The sequence below is a fragment of the Lepidochelys kempii genome, chromosome 24 (assembly GCF_965140285.1).
Source record: "Lepidochelys kempii isolate rLepKem1 chromosome 24, rLepKem1.hap1, whole genome shotgun sequence".
Taxonomy (NCBI): Eukaryota; Metazoa; Chordata; order Testudines; family Cheloniidae; genus Lepidochelys; species Lepidochelys kempii.
Window position 1 is genome coordinate 15600843 of NC_136403.1, and position 18245 is coordinate 15619087.

At 56.5% G+C, this 18245-nt stretch overlaps 1 protein-coding gene across 1 annotated transcript; it reads left to right on the forward strand.

Moving 5' to 3' along the window:
* Positions 1–41: 41 nt before the first annotated feature.
* CD22 (CD22 molecule) lies at positions 42–15556 on the forward strand. Its single transcript, XM_073323036.2, has 13 exons — positions 42–361; positions 804–1211; positions 2899–3189; positions 3606–3872; positions 5461–5724; positions 7371–7634; positions 9210–9473; positions 9644–9907; positions 10077–10176; positions 10395–10458; positions 10965–11104; positions 11316–11409; positions 13214–15556. Exons 1-13 carry the CDS (start codon positions 244–246, stop codon positions 13382–13384), a joined length of 2709 nt encoding a protein of 902 aa, XP_073179137.1. The 5' UTR covers positions 42–243; the 3' UTR covers positions 13385–15556.
* The last annotated feature ends 2689 nt before the right edge of the window (positions 15557–18245 follow it).

Sequence of the window (18245 nt, forward strand, 5' to 3'; positions counted from 1 at the left end):
CCTTTGGCAGGGGCGTGTGCGTTAGAGCAGGGGGACTGAGAGCCAGGACGCCTGGGTTCTCTCTCTAGCCCTGGAAGGGGAGAGGGGTCTAGTGGTTCGAGCAGATGGTGGTGAGGGCTGGCAGCCAGGATGCCTGGGTTCTATCCCCAGCTCTGGGAGCGGAGTGGGGTCTAGTGGTTAGAGCAGGTAGCGGGTTCCCTGCAGTCTCCCCTCTAGCTGGTCTCTCTCCACTCCGGGTGGTTGATGTTGCTCTGGGTCATCGCAGGCACCGACCAGCCCTTCGCTCTTTCCTCTGCTCCTCAGCGCCGCGGCTGCCCAGGGGTCACCATGAGACGCCTCGTCTGGCTGCTGTTCCTCCCGGGTAAGGCCCCTTCGCCTCGCCCTGAAGGTCCTGGTGCTTCAGATCCACAGAGCCCTGGGGGCAGGGGAGAAGGGAGGGGAGACCTGGCTGGAGGGGTCACAAGCTCAGAGGGAGGTTTTCCTCTGTGAGATTTACTCCCTTTGCATCAGACTGATGTGACCTAGTGATTGGCGGTGGGCGGTGGGCTGGGAATCAGGACTCCTGGGTTCTATCCCTGGCTCTGGGAGGGGAGTGGGGTCTAGTGGTTTGGAGCAGGGGGGCTGGGAATCAGGACTCTTGGGTTCTTCCCAGCGTGCCAATGGGGAAACTGAAGCACAGAGCCACACCATGAACTGAACAGTTAGCGCTGGGAATCAGACCCTGATCTGAACCCCAGTTTGGCACTGGAAGCACCCAGCCAGCCTGCCCCTCGCTGCCATTTCTGTCACTCTGCTGCTTCCAGGCTTCCTGTGTCAATGTGACCAGCAACCCGTCGAGGTTCCCGTGTCCCTGATCGCTTGGACGGGGGCCTGTCTATCCATCCCGTGCCACTATAAATCCTGCCTCCTGAACCCCAGAAGGCCAAACAACCCAACCATCAACTCCCTGACCTGGTACCTGAACCCTGTGTATCACTTTGAGAAGAAAAATTTCAGTGGCACCATCCTCTATAAACACAACGCCTCCATCAGCCCGGCCTTCGCAGGGCGTGTGAAGTTCCTGGGGAACCGGGAGAGAGATTGCAGCCTGCAGCTGTCTGACCTGCGGGCCAGCGAGAACGGCACATATGGGCTGAGACTGATCATCTCAAACCCCAGGAAGAAGCAAGAGGAGCAGAAGTGGATGGCTAAGATAGGTGTTAACGTGATGGGTAAGAGGGAAAGTCCTGGGCTTCCTTGTAGGAACAGACTGAAGACTCATAGCCCTCCCCCCAACCACTAGACCCCACTCCCCTCCCAGAGCTGGGGACAGAACCCAGGAGTCCTGGCTCCCGGCCCCCCCCGAGACACTTGACCCCCCTCTGGTAGCAGCTGTTACTGGGGGCATCCAGGCCGGTTGTTCCTATTTTCTCCACCTCTGTCCCACCCATTTAATGAGGTAAAGACTCTTGCTAAAATCTGGGGCTACACCCAGCCTCGAGCTCCCTGTCTGCATGAAAACAGTACCGACCTCTGCCAGTCAAGCTAAGGGAGATGGGTCCGTACCTAGCGGAAGCAGTAGGTTGTTATCCTCCGTGCTGCTCAGCAGAGCCTCTATCAAAACAGAACAACGGTTTGGGTGGAAAATTTCAAAGTTGTTTCCATTTTATGGTGTTTTTCCACATTTCTCCTGAAATATTTTACCCACAAATTTTGAATTTCATTTTTCCACTTGTTTTTTATTCCCTTTTCACTCCAAGTGCAGCACAAGGAGGGATGTTGGGGGTTGGGTTCTGTTATTTCATGTTTTCCCTTTTCCCCTGGATGCCCCAGGGGACGTCGTTCCAGCTCTCTGTGCCTCAGTTTCCCCACCTGAAAATCAGGGAGAAAAATCCTTTGCCTATTTCCACTGTGGTCTCTTTGGGGCAGGGCCTGTCTCTCGCTGTGTCTGGCAGCATCCGGCAAACAGGGCCCTGATCTCACCTGGGGCAGGGACTCTACTATAATACACCTAATGCAGTAGGAAGAGAGCCTGAGACGTGAGCCCGTGTATCAGAGGCCTGGTATGGGGCAGGCCCTGCTCACAGAATGTGGCAAGAACAGGGCTGATCCTGCAGAAGTGCTGGGCACAGAGCACTCACGCAACCACAGCCCGATATTAAGTGGTACCAAGGAAGGTACAAAAACCTTCCCCCAGGATACCGGGAACACCACGACCCCTCCTAGCAGATAAGCTCAGGCTGACAGTATGGAACTTGTTTACAGCAGGGTATAAAGATGTGTCCAAGGCTTTGTCTACACTAAGCACCTTTCAATGACACAGCTGTGGCGTTACAGCCCTGCCACTCAAAGGTGAGCAGGGTAGCCCCTGTTTGTCGGCGGGAGAGAGCTCTCCCGCCAACAAAAAAATTCCACCCCCAACGAGCGGCAGCAGCTTTGTCGGTGGGATGCCACTCCTGCCCACAAAGCACTGTTCACGCCACCACTTTTTGTCGGTAAAACTTTGGTCGTTCGGGGCGTGTGAGTTTTTTAACACCCCTGAATGACAAAAGTTTTGCCGACAAAGTTCCAGGGTACGCACAGCCTCAGAGAGAGAATCTTTGGCCAGCTAAGGGGGCAGTGGAAAGTCCCACCATGGACTGAGCTGCATCCATTGTCATGGGCATCCATGTCTTAGTATCCTCGGAGAGTCTTCCAGGTGGTACTACCCTGCTTCGTGAACAATAAACCTGGCCTGGTGCCTTCGTCCCTTAACGGATCTTGTGGTCATTGGGCGGTTCGCTCGAGGTCTGCCGTGCCGGCTGTCTGCGCAGAGCTGGGGCAGCACACAGAGAGAACACACACGCAACCGAACATCTAATACCACCTAATAATAAAGTGTTCTCCTTAATAACTTTCCCCTTTGTCCCTCTGACACAGATTCGCCTCCAGCTCCTCAAATCCAACCACCCAGTGAGCTCAGGGAGTCAACCCTGGCCCATGTGGTTTGCTCCATAGATTATCACTGCCCCGACTACCCCATAACCCTGACGTGGATCGGTTTGGGGCATGGGACCCCTGAGTCCACCATGAGGATGGACAGCGGAAGGACCGAGAACACACTGACTTTCACACCCACCTGGCAGGACCATGGGACAAATTTAACCTGCCGGCTCAGCACCTCAGCTGGGACACCGAGCTCTGAGAGCAGCGTGGTGCTGACCGTGAAATGTGAGTGGGGGGATTTGAACTGGGCGCCCCGGGTCTGACAGCACCAGCCCCACCAGCAGCTCTGGCTCTGACCCATAAAGCACTGTAAGGGCTGCCGTTCCTGGGGGGCACCAGGGAGGTGGACTGGGGTCCAGGTGGGTGGAAGCAGATTGGTCAATGGGGCGGAAGCCGGCAGTATTTTCAAGGAAGAGTGGGGCCGTCCCACTGAGCAGGGATGGGCACGAGGGTCAGAGCCAGCGCCCCCTAGAGGGGAAAGGCCCAATGCCCCATTCCCCATCCCCCTGAGCCAGCCAGTCCCCTGCCCTCGATGGGAGCTGGCGCCCCCTAGAGAGGAAAGGCCAACTGCCCCATTCCCTGCCCCACATCTGGACAGTGTCCATATCTCAGCTGTTCACCCACGTGTTTGTTTGCTCCAGATGCCCCTAAGGGAGTCCAGTTGAACGTGACACCCGGACAGACCATCCGAGAGGGGGACAGACTCGTGCTGATGTGCATGACCAATGGCAGTAACCCCCCCATCTTCACGTACAAGTGGCATAAGGACACACAGTGCCTGCACCAGGGGCAGGAGCAGAAGTGGGAGTTTGAAGCCAAGGGGGACGAGCATTCCGGCTCCTATCTCTGTGAAGCTGTCAATGAAATAAGCCCGGTCCGATCCCCAGAGCTGAGGATAGACGTCCAGTGTGAGTATGGGGGCTGGGGCCAGATGGGAAGGCAGGGTCTGTGGAACTGCCCGAGACTAGATACCTCTGCTGAGCACAAGGGGAGAGACTAAGAGAGGGTGTTATTGTGCTTCCCTAGACACTTGTGATGTGGTCATCAGAAAGGGTGAAATAGGCAGGGCCTGTGGCAGCGGGAAAGACGAGAACTAAAGTTAAAGGGGAATCTCCATTAGTTCTTAGCAGTACATGGCCTCTGACACACAGCATGGCAGTTCTGGTTCCAGCCAGCAGAGGGTAATGTGCCTAGTCTCACACACACAGAGGCGGATCTGACCTGTTCCTTCCAGCAGGGGAAGTGCTTACACGCGCAGAGCAGGAGTGCACACATACACACGCACTTGGGAGAAAAACACAAACAAATTGCAAACGTTAGAACAATTTATTTTATTGCACTCAGGGGAAAAAAGGAGAAAAACAGAAAATTTCTCATTTCAAAAATGTGACATTTTCCGCACCCCCAAATCGGGCCATTTTGAAGCAGAAGCAACTTGGCTGTTTCAAACATTTGAAAGTTTTTTCATCCCGTCACCTCTCGGGAGAGCCAGAGAGCGTCTTGCGCCTGAATGAACCCAGCGGGTCACGCTTGGTCCATGGCATATGCAGAAAACAACGTGTGATGCAAGAGGAACATTTGCTTGTGGGGTGAAATGTCCTGGATTTTGCTAAAAAAACCCACGGCCCAAAACGCACTTTCCCTCCTCCCACCCCTACAACTTGTGGAGGTTTTTCCACAGGCAGATAATTCGCTTCACTGGACAATTGGTTTGGTTTTGTGGGGTGGAGGTGGGGGCGTGGCCCGTTGAAAATCCAAACATATTTTTAGGTTTTGGTTTCTGATAAAAATCCCCCAAATATATCCAGGCTTTAGAACTTTTCCTGAGACCGTGGGACGGGGTTCAGTCACCCGAGCGGTGCCTCCTCCTGGCTGTCCGGGGGATTAGCCCCCTCCTGGTGGTGTGTCACCTGTCATCGTTACCACCTGCAGACCTGCTAGACCTGTCTCTTTAATCTCAGTCTCTGCTGCTTGAGTTCCCTGGGCCACTTCCCCGTGGCCCCAGCATCTCCTTCGCCCTCGTCTCAGGGCCTCCCAGCAACCCCGTCCTCTCTCCTTGGGCACCCGGCAGCACCTGACTGCCTCTGTGTCTGCCCCTGAAGCTCCTTTTAGGTGAGCCCTCTGGGTCCTTGTTGGCTGCTCCGTTCAGCTGCTCTCTGATTGGCTGCTCCCTGCGTGTGGGGTGAACACCCCATCACAGACCAGAAAATTATTTTTTTCACAGGAAATGTCTGGGAATTTTTCATTGAAAACACAAACATTTCAGATGGAACCCTCCAAAACTTCCCGAGAGAAATAATGGCTATTTCCCCAAATCAGGGAGGGCTCTGCAGTGACCCTGCCTCTGTTTCCTCACCGTACCTCTAGAGAGAGGTATTCATTGGGGAACTAGTTCAGTTCATTCTCTGCCACTGGACTCCCAGAGTGACCTTGGTCAAGTCACTTAGGGTTTCCCACGGAATAGTCCATTTAAATCAGGGCCTTTTTATTCCCCAGATGCCCCAAAGGATGCTCGTGTTGAACTGCTTGTGGGATCTCCGATCCAGGAAGGGACCATGGTTGTGCTCAGCTGCTCCTGTAGGGCTCATCCATTCGTCAGCAGCTACACATGGTACAGAAATGGCCAGTACATCCCAGCACAAACCCAGCAGGAGCTGCGCTTCGACAAGATCCATGCTGACCAGTCCGGTTCCTACCACTGCAAGCCTCAGAACAGAGTCGGGATGTTGGAATCGCCAGCCATTACAGTCGACGTACAGTGTGAGTAGTCAGGGGACCAGCAGGGGGCGCTGCAACTACGTGGGGTATCCAGGATCTGCACTCCAGCTTGGTATGGCAGAGCCTGCATGAATCCCGGAGGGGCAGAAGCTGTAGCCTCCCCCTAGGACCTCCTTCCTCCCTCTGAGGAGGCATTGCTGTGAGAGCTGGGATCCCGGTATGTACCTCAGCATTCAGGGTATCTGTGCCCGGGTGGGGTGCTCTCCTCCTCCTGCTTCACAGAGCCCCCGATTGGGCACAGGGCCTCAGCGCAGCAGGGCTGAGAGTTAACACCCCTTTGGGATGGTTCCCCCGTCTCAGAGCGATGGGCTCAGACTCTCTGCAGACCCAAGCAGTGTTGCTCTGCCAGTCGCACTTCGGGCAGCTCCCTCTGTGATGCGTTCCCCCTGGGGTGCCACTTGGAACTGGGTTACCACCGGCCTGGGGTCCCTTTATGCTGTGATAAGTTGCCAAGCTCTCCAAGCTTGCTCTTTCACCAGCCTACACACAGATAGGGACACACGGAGCTGCAGCTTCACACACAGATGCTGAGATCAGCTTTGCATGGGAAGGCTCAGTTAAGGCACCCCTCAGTTGCTAAGGCACGCACCCCCCTCTGGAGTGTAAACCCAAAATTATGCCATCTTGCGCTGCACAGGGAACTGTACAGCATAAGCTCATAAAAGTCACCCCCTCCCTCAATGTGGAGAGAGATATGCAACAGCTTTCTGCCCCCAGTTATAATTTCCACACACTGGTTTTAGACAAAACCAAAACAAGTTTGTTAACTACAAAAGATAGATTTTAAGTGATTATAAGTGATAGCAAACAGATCAAAGCAGATTACCTAGTAAATAAACAAAACCGCAAACTGAGCTTAATACACTAGATAAGTAGGATATGAATGAGCAAATTCTCACCCTGAGTGATAAGCAGGCTGGCAGATTCTTAAGGTACAAGCTGCCTTTGCTTTCCCAAGTTTTCATACACTGGCTAAAAATCCCTCTAGCCTGGGACCATCACTTCCCACAGTTCAGTCCTTGCCCCTCAGGTGTTTCCAGGTGTGTTGTAGGGAGAGTGAGGTACCATCATTTCCCCACTTTTATATCTTCTTCCAACTTGCTGGAAAGCTCTTTTGCTGTGACCTGGGTGAAACAGTTCCCATTGTGTAGCACTATCTCTCAGAGGTTTCTATTGCACACAGTTCCTGGGGTAATCCTTGTGCTTGTGTGCATCTCCTCAGCAAACCGTTAACATTGTTTGGCCTTTTTACTGTTGTACCTGAAAGGCTGCTTGTGGGTGTGTTCAACCTCAGAACATGTTTCAGTAACACACACAGAGCCAAACTTTGTAACTTCACCTACGACGGTAGCACACGCAATCCAACGAGATATTAATGTCGAGCAGATCAAGACTTTTAGCATGATACCTCACAAGGAATACTTTGTACAAAACATATCCTAATTACATGACAGTAGTGACTATTGGGATGCCAGGTTGTCACACTCTCCTCTCCCAGCAAGGAGCTCAGCTCTCTGCAGACTCAGGCAGGTGTCAGCTACACTCGGGCAGCTCCCTCCTTTTTATTTCCTGCCTATAACCCTCCCTCCTGAACACTGAGACACACCCTGATCTCGATTCTTTTCCAGACGCCCCCAAGGAGGTACGAATCACCCTTGAAAACCCCCTGTACGTCCGGGAAGGCAACACAGTGACGCTGAACTGCTCCGTGGGCAGCAGTAACCCCCCAGTGACCAAGTATACGTGGTACAAGGATAACAGCCAGTATCAGGACACTGAAGAGAGCATCCTGACCTTCCCTGCTACAAAAGAGCGGTCTGGTAGCTACAGCTGTGCAGCTCAGAACGCGATCAGCTATGGACGGTCTCTGCCTGTCTCCGTGGATGTGCAGTGTAAGTAATCGCTTCCTGGCTTCCCAGTCACTTTCCTCTTGGAATTTTCCACTGCAAAATTTTAATGAAAAAAAAATCATTTTGTTCCTCTGGCTCGATATTTTTATTCCATTGGTGCTTTTCGAAGAGCAAAAAAATTCAGTTTTCTCCCCTTAGAAAAAACGGTCTTTGTCTCTCATTATTTAGCCTTTAACATTTTGTTCATGCTTTTCTAATGAGAAAAGTGACTTAACTCCCCCCCGCCGCTTCTAGTTTCTAACCGAGGAGTAGGGGTGAAAAGCAATACAAATTGTGCTTTGGTTGTATTGTGTAGCCTTTTCTCATTATTATTATTAAAAAGTCTTTTTCACATTTTCCAATGGGAAAGTGACTTTTTAAAAACATTTCTGCTTGATTCTCCATTGGAAAAGTGAGAAAAAATGTTTGACAAGCAGTGTGTTTCTCTCACCACCCAGCCTTTACAAAAGCAGAAAAACAGGTTTTCATGCTTTTTCATGGCTTTTCCCATTTTACTGTCACTGAAAAGTGCTCAAAGAAGTTTTTAAAAGTGTTATTTATGTTCATGATTTAGCCTTTTATTTAAAAAAAAATATCTTTTTCATGGCTTAACTCACTTTATTTTTCACTGGAACAATATCAGTTTTTAAAAGTGTAATTTTGTCTCACTATATAGTGGGTTTTATTAAAAAAACAAACCCTTTTCATACTTTCCAGTGGAGAAAAGTGACTTTTTGGACTTTGTTCCACTGAAAAAATAGGGGGAAAAGTGTTTTTTAATGTTTAGAAATGACCAGAAAGTGTTTCCTCCATAATTTCTCCCTCTCTTTTACCCCTTCTCAGCTTTGTCAAAATGTTACATTGAGAATATCTTTTTCCAATCAATTTTTTGTTGTCAGAAATGACTGTTGTTCCCTGTGAGACCAATCTTTTGGGGGGTGAACCCCCAGTTTTCTGGCGAAAATAGATCTGCTGAAAAAAACCTCAGGCCGGTCTGGTTGTCATCTCAGGGGCTTTGGGGGGACCCCTGAATCTAAGTTGGGCTAGACACGCCTGGGTCACGGAGGGGAGACCGCTGCGGGAAGCAGAGTGCCAGAAGGAGCCCAGCTGGATTGGACTCTCGTCCCGTCGGCCTTAGGGTCACACAGTGCGTGGATATGAGACCTTCCTGGGTGATGGAGACAGAGAACTGAAGGAGCAGAGCTCTGGAATTTTGTCCCACCTGTAAAGATAAGCAGGGAGAGGCTGGTCAAGAAGCCGTGTGATCTCTGGGTCACTAGGCTCCTGTTCTACCTCTGAAGCTCAGCAGGATCAGATGGGGCTAGTGGCTGGAAGGGAACCCAGGAGGGAAAAAACCTGCCTTCTATTGAACTAGAGTAACCAGAGGAGCGGTATGGGAGGCTGTAATGGTCTGGCCTTTAAAATCTAGGTAGTGTCAGACCCCAGCCGTGGTCAATGGGCCAGATCCCAGCCGGGGTCAATGGGCTGTTGCTCCATTGGGGTCAATGGGCCAGATCCCAGCTGGGGTCAATGGGCCGGCTGCCTGGGGCTCTCAGGGTGCTGCGTGTCCCTCTGTAGATGCCCCCAAGCATGTTTCCGTGGTGCGGCAGCCATTGGGGATCATTGAGGAGGGCAAGGACGTGACCCTGGAGTGCTACGTGGGCAGCGCCAACCCCTCCGACCTGCACTACACCTGGTACAAGGACAAGAAGCGGCAGGGCGAGAAGTCTACCAGGCTGAAGCTGGTGGCCGTGGTGTCGGCTGATTCGGGCCAGTACCACTGTGAGGCTCGGAATGACTTGGGCACCACCCCTGCCGAGCCCATCCCGCTGGATGTCTGGTGTAAGTAACGAACCCCCAGAACTGGGGAGAGAATCCAGGAATCCTGGCTCTGAGACCGCCCCCCTGCTCTAACTACTAGACCACACTCCCCTCCTAGAGCTGGGGCGAGAACCCAGGAGTCCTGGCTCCCAGCCCTCCACTCTAACCACTGGCACTGGCTTTCTCCCCAGATGGCCCCCGGGATGTACAGCTGTCCGTGACTCCGCAGGGGCAGATTGTGGAGGGGATGCAGGTGATACTGCGGTGCTGGGCCGACGCCCGCCCACCCATCCTGGGCTACGACTGGTACCGGGATGGCCAACTGCAGGAGCGCCAGAGCCAGGCCGTGCTGATCATCCTGGCTGTGAAGGTCAGGGCGTCCGGTCACTACCACTGTCGGGCCAGAAACCAGATCTCCCACGGGGACTCCTCGTCCATCCCCCTCATCGTCTACTGTAAGGGCCTTGCGTGCCGGTGCCCCTCAATCCCAACCCGCAGCCCCCGCTAGCCCAGCCCTGGGATCGCCCCACCCCCAGCTCTGCTGGTGCCCCTCAATCCTGAGCAGCTCTAACCATTGGCCCCCACTCCTGTGCCCCCCACTCCTTGCTCTGTGTTGTTTTGCAGCCAGCTCGATGACTATAGCCAAGAACTCAGCTCTAGGGGTCGGCGTGGTGGTAATGTTTATCGTCCTGCTGGTGGTGCTGGTCTTGGCCCTCAGGCGATGGTAAGCAGAAACCTCTCCTCACCCCCAACCTGGCCATCCCCAATCCCCAGGGATCAGCACCCATGGACCCCGGGTAGCCTGACCTCTGTGACAGGCCCGGGCAGCCAGGGAACTCCCCCACAACCCGCCCTAACCACTAGACCCCACTTCCCTCCCAGAGCCAGAGGGTAGAACCCAGGAGTCCTGGATCTTTACCTTGCTCCACGTTGTCATTTCAGGAGGAAGCGGCGTCTTCCCGAGCTGGTCGTGGAGCCCTTGGGCAGGCAAAGGAGATCGTTCTTTGTGAGATATTTTTGACAGGGGGCGCTGGGCCGCAGGGGGCAGGGCGGGGGCTCTCCCCTGGCAGGCAGGGCTGGCCCCGGTGCCCCAGGGCGGTGCTAGGGGGCTCTGTGCTGCAGGGCATTGCCCAATAGCAATCAGAGTTGAATTTCTAGTCCTGAGCCCTTGGGGTCATTAAAGATTCCTGAGACCATTCCCTAAACTTCAGGACATCAAACCCAGTGCATGGGAGAGACCCCATGTGGGAAATCCTGTTCTGCCTCCACCAATCCCTCTCAGAAGTTACAAGAAAAAAGAGGATTTTTCTTCACTTCCCATCCTAAACTTGTGGCATCACCATGTGGCTTAGCTGCCCTGCCCCAGAGGTGGCTGCATCTCAGGGCTGGCCAAGCCATCCCCATGTGGTGTTATGTGCAGCTGTTCCCCAGATGCCCTACCCCAGAGGTGGCTGCATCTCAGTTCTGGGCGAGCCATCCCCGTACACTCAATGAATGTTTTGTCTCTCTCAGCCTAGAAGACGGGAACCTTTGAAAACCCAGCGGCCCGCCAGCTCAGTGGGGTGCCTGAATGGAATTTCCATAGATGCCATCAATTATGCTACACTCCAGTTCCCACCCAGCCACCCCCAGGGGCCGACCGCCCCTGCCAGGTACAAAGGAAAGGAACTGGGGGAGTGGAAATGAGTTCCCCTGCCCCCAGTATGGAGCCCTGGCTCCTCCCAGAGACGAGGAGAGAACCCAGGCGTCCTGGCTCCTCCCAGAGCTGGGGAGAGAACCCAGAAGTCCTGGCTCCTCCCAGAGCCAGGGAGGGAACCCAGGAGTCCTGACTGCTTCTCATCAGAGCTGTGGATTTCCTCCCAGGGTGCCAGGAAACTCGAGACAGCGAGTGAAGCCAGGGGGCCCAGATGAAACTGTTATTTACAGTGTGGTGAAGAAACCCAACCTGCTGCCCAAGGTACCAACCTGGGGTCACCCTGGGTCCCACAGAGCCCTGTCACTTCAGAGCCTGTGTCCCCCAGGCCCTTTAATTGTGATGCTTAGGCAATGCCCGTCTGTCTCTGAGTGAGGGGCACTGGCAGGGCTAGCAGGGGCTGTGGGTCATGAGTGAGGGGCACCGGCAAGGTGAGGGAAGAGTCCAGGGCTGGGATCGCAGGGACTGTGGGTTGGGAGTGAGGGGCACCGGCAGGGCTGGGGAGGAGCCCAGGGCTGGGATCGCAGGGGTTATGGGACTGTATCATACTAGATGTACAAGTTGGAGGACTGGGCCAGAAGAAATCTGATGAGGTTCAACGGGGACAAGTGCAGAGTCCTGCACTTAGGACGGAAGAATCCAATGCACCGCTACAGACTAGGGGCCGAATGGCTAGGCAGCAGTTCTGCGGAAAAGGACCTAGGGGTGACAGTGGACGAGAAGCTGGATATGAGTCAGCAGTGTGCCCTTGTTGCCAAGAAGGCCAATGGCATTTTGGGATGTATAAGTAGGGGCATAGCGAGCAGATCGAGGGACGTGATCGTCCCCCTCTATTCGACATTGGTGAGGCCTCATCTGGAGTACTGTGTCCAGTTTTAGGCCCCACACTACAAGAAGGATGTGGAAAAATTGGAGAGAGTCCAGCGGAGGGCAATGAAAATGATGAGGGGACTGGAACACATGAGTTATGAGGAGAGGCTGAGGGAACTGGGATTGTTTAGTCTGCGGAAGAGAAGAATGAGGGGGGATTTGATAGCTGCTTTCAACTACCTGAGAGGTGGTTCCAGAGAGGATGGTTCTAGACTATTCTCAGTGGTGGAAGAGGACAGGACAAGGAGTAATGGTCTCAAGTTGCAGTGGGGGAGGTCGAGGTTGGATATTAGGAAACACTATTTCACTAGGAGGGTGGTGAAGCACTGGAATGTGTTACCTAGGGAGGTGGTGGAATCTCCTTCCTTCGAGGTTTTTAAGGCCAGGCTTGACACAGCCCTGGCTGGGATGATTTAGTTGGGGATTGGTCCTGCTTTGAGCAGGGGGTTGGACTAGATGACCTCCTGAGGTCCCTTCCAACCCTGATCTTCTCTGAGTCTACGGTTCTATGGTGCGGCTAAGACACTGAGGCATAGCAGGCTGGGCAGGTTGTTTTTCTGCCTCTAGTTCCCCTTTCCATGCCTCTCACATGACTTAAAATAAACTTTTTCTCTTGAAATAAGATCAAGACAATTGTCAAGATAAGATAAAAATACACTGCCCTTCCCCCGAGCAGCTACAATCTAAACCAACCATGAACACCCCGGGGAGCCTGCAACTGTGCCTATTACGCCTTGATGCATCTTCATTTAACATCAGACCTCCTCTGGCAGGGCATGGGGTGGAGGGGGTGGGGGTGAAGGGCAGGGCTGGGCTAGCAGGGGGCTGTGGGTCGGGAGTGAGGGGCACTGGCTGAGCTGGGTGTGGGGAGAGCCCGGGGCCGGGCTAGCAGGGGGCTGTGGGTCGGGAGTGAGGGGCACTGGCTGAGCTGGGTGTGGGGAGAGCCCGGGGCCGGGCTAGCAGGGGGCTGTGGGTCGGGAGTGAGGGGCACTGGCTGAGCTGGGTGTGGGGAGAGCCCGGGGCCGGGCTAGCAGGGGGCTGTGGGTCGGGAGTGAGGGGCACTGGCTGAGCTGGGTGTGGGGAGAGCCCGGGGCCGGGCTAGCAGGGGGCTGCGGGCTGGGAGCTGGGGGTCCCTGCAGGCGGTGCTGGGGGCTGGCATCTGTAGCTGTCCCTGTCTGACCCCCGCCTGCCTCCCCAGGGCGAAGCGAAGGGCGACTATGAGAATGTGGGGACCCGGCCGGAGGAGGAGGAGGAGCTGAACTACTGCACCCTGGTGCTGCCGCGCCCCCGGGCCCCACACGGCCACTGGGAGTCCGAGTCGGACTCAGAGTCAGAGGAGAGTGTCCAATACGCGGCCCTGAAGCACTGAGCCTTCCCCGGATGGGGCCAGCTCCCCACTGGCCATGGAGTCCGGCCGTGGACCCACGGAGCCTGGCCACAGACCCATGGAGCCCAGCTACGGATCCATAGAGCCCGGCCACAGACCCACGGAGCCCGGCCACGGACCCACAGAGCCTGGCCACTGACCCATGGAGCCCAGCCATGGACCCATGGACCCACAGAGCCTGGCCACAGACCCACAGAGCCCGGCCACGGACTCACGGAGCTTGGCCACGGACTCACGGAGCCTGGCCATGGACCCATGGAGCCCAGCCATGGACCCATGGACCCACAGAGCCTGGCCACAGACCCACAGAGCCCGGCCACGGACTCACGGAGCTCGGCCACGGACTCACGGAGCCTGGCCATGGACCCATGGAGCCCAGCCATGGAGCCACGAAGCCGGGCTATGGACCCACAGGGCTGCACCAGGGACTCATGGAACCCAGCCACGGACCCACCGGATGGAGCCTGGCCCCAACCACTCTGGACTCTCAGCGCCAGTTGAGCTCTGGACGCTGGGCCCCATCTAGAGACCCAGACCCTGGGCGAGGGGGCAGAGTCAGTGGCTCTAGCGCTGGATCCGGACAGGGGAGCAGAGCGGGGGTGGGGCGGGCAGGGTCCGTGCACCTAGAGATAAACACACGAGATGTGATGCGGGGCCAAGGGATGGGGTGTGCCAGCCAGCAGGGGGCAGCAGGGACACACACACACACACACACACACACACACACACACACACACACAGAGCAAGGGATGGGGTGTGCCAGCCAGCAGGGGGCAGCAGGGACACACACACACACACACACACACACACACACACACAGAGCAAGGGATGGGGTGTGCCAGCCAGCAGGGGGCAGCAGGGACACACAAACACACACACAGAGCAAGGGATGGGGTGTGCCAGCCAGCAGGGGGCAGCAGGGACACACACAAACACACACACAGCGAGGGATGGGGTGTGCCAGCCAGCAGGGGGCAGCAGGGACACACACAAACACACACACAGAGCAAGGGATGGGGTGTGCCAGCCAGCAGGGGGCAGCAGGGACACACACACACACACAGAGCAAGGGATGGGGTGTGCCAGCCAGCAGGGGGCAGCAGGGACACACACACACACACACACAGAGCAAGGGATGGGGTGTGCCAGCCAGCAGGGGGCAGCAGGGACACACAAACACACACACAGAGCAAGGGATGGGGTGTGCCAGCCAGCAGGGGGCAGCAGGGACACACACACACACACACACACACACAGAGCAAGGGATGGGGTGTGCCAGCCAGCAGGGGGCAGCAGGGACACACACACACACACACAGAGCAAGGGATGGGGTGTGCCAGCCAGCAGGGGGCAGCAGGGGGACACACACACACTTCCCCTACTGGCTGTAGGACACACCTGTCTGCAGCAGGGGGCGCTTTCCCTGTTTACCCCACCCCCACCCCCAGCTATCCCCATGACTCCCCAGGTGCTGCCCCCTGAGGTTTAGCTCCCCCAGCACAGCGACCCCCCCGAGGCCCACAGGCTGTGGGTGATTTCCCTACCAGCTGAGCCTGGTTTGACCAAGTCCCACTCCCCTACCCCCCCACACCACAGGTGATAGGGGACCCCTGGGGCAGGGGACCCCACAACTATCGCTCAAGAGCCAGATCAACCTGCTGAAGCTTTTCTAGTGCGCTATAGGATGGAGCGGGGGGCTGGGAGCCAGGACTCCTGGGTTCCAGCCCCAGCTCTGGGAGGGGAGTGGGATCTAATGGGGGGAGGAGTTGCAATGCTCACTGAAATGTTTCTAGTTTAACAGCCTCGCAGCGAGGCTGCGCGGGGACGGCTCATCCGGTGCTGGGATGCCAGCTCTGGGGTGGGGCAGCCAGGGGACAGCCGCATGCAGTCACTCAGAGCTTTCCTTTCTGATTAGCGAGTGCCTTCCCCCGCCCGCAGCTGGGCTAGCATGCGCCTGGCACGAGGAATCAGGGATGTAATTGGCATCTCTTCCCGCCGTAAGCTCAGCAATAAAAGTACTTTACAGGCTATTAACTGCAGCAGGAACTGGTCAAATAGCTTGTTCTGTAAACAGCTCTCTGCTCGAAAGCACCAGAGCATTCGGCCCCCGCTGCCCTGGGCACAGCTGCCACTGCAGGAAAAGAAATAAATTGATCCATGAGCATTGGCCAGGAGTTGTATTTACCTGGGAGAGCTGCGTGTCCTGTACGAGGGGAGGCAAGGCCTCAGCGTGGCACAGGGGGTGCTGTGCTGCAGGGGGTGTGTGTGTGTGTGGGGGGGGTGTCTCCCCTGGCAGTCAGGGCTGGTCCCAGGGCCCCAGGGTGGCGCTAGGGGGTGCTGTGCTGCAGGGAGGGGGCAGTGTCTCTCCCCTGGCAGTCAGGGCTGACCCTGATGCCCCAGCACAATGCCAGCTTGCTGGGTTTAAAGCAGGGGAGGCTGGGAATCCGGACTCTTGGGTTCTCCTCCATTCTGTCCTTCCCTAACCTGTGCCTCAGTTTCCTGCTATGGTGTGGGCGTGAGTGACTTAATGCCTGTAAGGGGTGGGGGCAGGGGGAAATGCCTTGATGGACTCTGAGATGCAGATGGGGCAGTTGGGGAACAGCTGCACACCACACTGCATGGGGAGGCCGATCTTGCTGCTGAGATGCAGCCACTTCTGGGGCAGGGCAGCTGGGGAACATCCACACATAACACCACATGTGGACACCTTGAGCGACTCCAAGATGCAGCCACCACTGCACAGCTGCACAGCACACTGCATGGGGAGGCCTAGCCTGGTGCTGAGATGCAGCCACTTCTGGGGCAAGGCAGCTGGGGAACAGCTGCACATAACACCACATGGGGTCAGCTCGGGGCTGAGATGCAGTCGGCTCTGTCATGAGATCCTGCTGGGGGTTTCCTGCAGCAATACTTCAGAGGGCGTGAATTGCTCTAGTGAGTTGACGCTGCATTCCTGTGAGTCTCTAAAACCACGTTATCTCTCCCAGTGGAAATTGTACAGAGTCAGGGAACCAAGCAGAGCGATATAGATCTGGGGGGAGTTCACTCGTTGAGCTTTGTATCAGCCATTGAAATAACAGGCCCTGACAACTGATGGGCTGACAGCAGGGGGGCTGGGAGCCAGGACTCCTGGGTTCTAGCCTTGGCTCCGGCGCTATGTTGGCAGATGGGTGGAAAGCGCCGGTAGCACACATGAATGCCGCGCTATGCTGCTTTTCACTAACAAGGGGTGGATCCAGCTGCTTTTAAAGGAATGCGTCTTGCTCTGGGGCAGCGTAGCTGGGGAAGAGCCGCACGGCGATGGCTCACCCAGCACCGAGATGCAGCCACCTCTGGTGCGGGGCAGCCAGGAAACCGCCACACAGGGATCGATGAGCGGCAGCTGCCTCTGAAGTGGGGGAAATCTCCACCCAGGAAGAGGGGGCGAGTCCCAGTTATCGGGGCCAGTGGCGGGGCTGGGTCTCTGGTCTATTTCGGGGTCCCAGCTCTGGGTCCACACAGAGGGACCCACTCCCAACGGGGGATAATCCAGTCGCGCCCCCCTGCCTCAGCGGCTGTTCTCTCCCTCTCCGTCCTGCCAGCTCGGGGGGCATGAGGCAGAAGGCCCCGGGAAGCAGGGCGGCCCCCTGGGTTTTTATGGCTTTATGACCCAGCCACGTAGCTGGGGGATCAAGCTACCCTGGCTGAGCAATTCCTTCTGGGCAATTTCATCCCACCTGGGAGCAGGCAGATCCACGCCCCCCGTGACCGCCGGCACAGCTGCTTGCCATGTCCCCGGGGCCAGGCCAGGCGGGAGTGCAGGTGTGGGGAGCTGAGCCAGAGAGGTAGGAGCTAGGGGATGTGGCCATGGGGCAGGGGTGGGGGGAGGATCTAGGAGACATGGCTGTGGGGCAGGAATCTGGGGGGTGGATCTAGGGGATGTGGCCATGGGGCAGGGATGGGTGTGAATTGAGGGGACATGGCCGTGGGGCAGAAATCTGGGGGTGGATCTAGGAGACATGGCTGTGGGGTGGGGACATGGAGGTGGATCTAGGGGAGGCACCCGTAGGACAGGGATGGGGGGAGTGGATTTAGGAGATGTGGCGATGGGGCAGAGTTGGAGGGTGGATCTAGGGGACATGGCCATGGGGCAGTGATAGGGGTGGATTGAGGGGACCCGGCCATGGGGCAGGAATCTGAGGGTGGATCTAGGAGACACGGCAGTGGGGCAGGGATGGAGGGTGGATCTAGAGGGCGCAGCCGTGGGGCAGGGTTGGAGGGTGGATCCAGGGGCAGGGACTGGAAGTAGATCCAGGAGGCAGGGATGGGGGGTGGAGCTATGGGTTGCAGCAATGGGGAAGGGATGCGGGGAGGATCCAGGGGAGGTGATTGTGGGGCAGGGATCTGGGGGTGGATCTAGGGGACATGGCCATGGGGCAGGGATGGGGGGGTGGATCTAGGGGACGCGGCCATGGGGCAGGGATCGGGGGGTGGATCGAGGGGATGTGGCCATGAGGCAGGGTTGGGGGGTGGATCTAGGGGACGTGGCCATGGGGCAGGGATGGGGGGGTGGATCTAGGGGACGCGGCCGTGGGGCAGGGATCTGGAGGTTGATCCAGGGGGTGCAGCCGTGGGGCAGAGATCTGGGGGTGGATCGAGGGGATGTGGTCATGAGGCAGGGTTGGGGGGTGGATCCAGGGGATGCGGCCGTGGGGCAAGGATGGGGGGTGGATCTAGGGGACATGACGATGGGGCAAGGATCTGGGGGTGGATCGAGGGGACGCGGTGGAGGGGGCTTATCCCTGGTATCATTCCAGCCCCAGCTGAGATGCCACCCCCCTCCACCCCCCGCTGAGCCGGCACC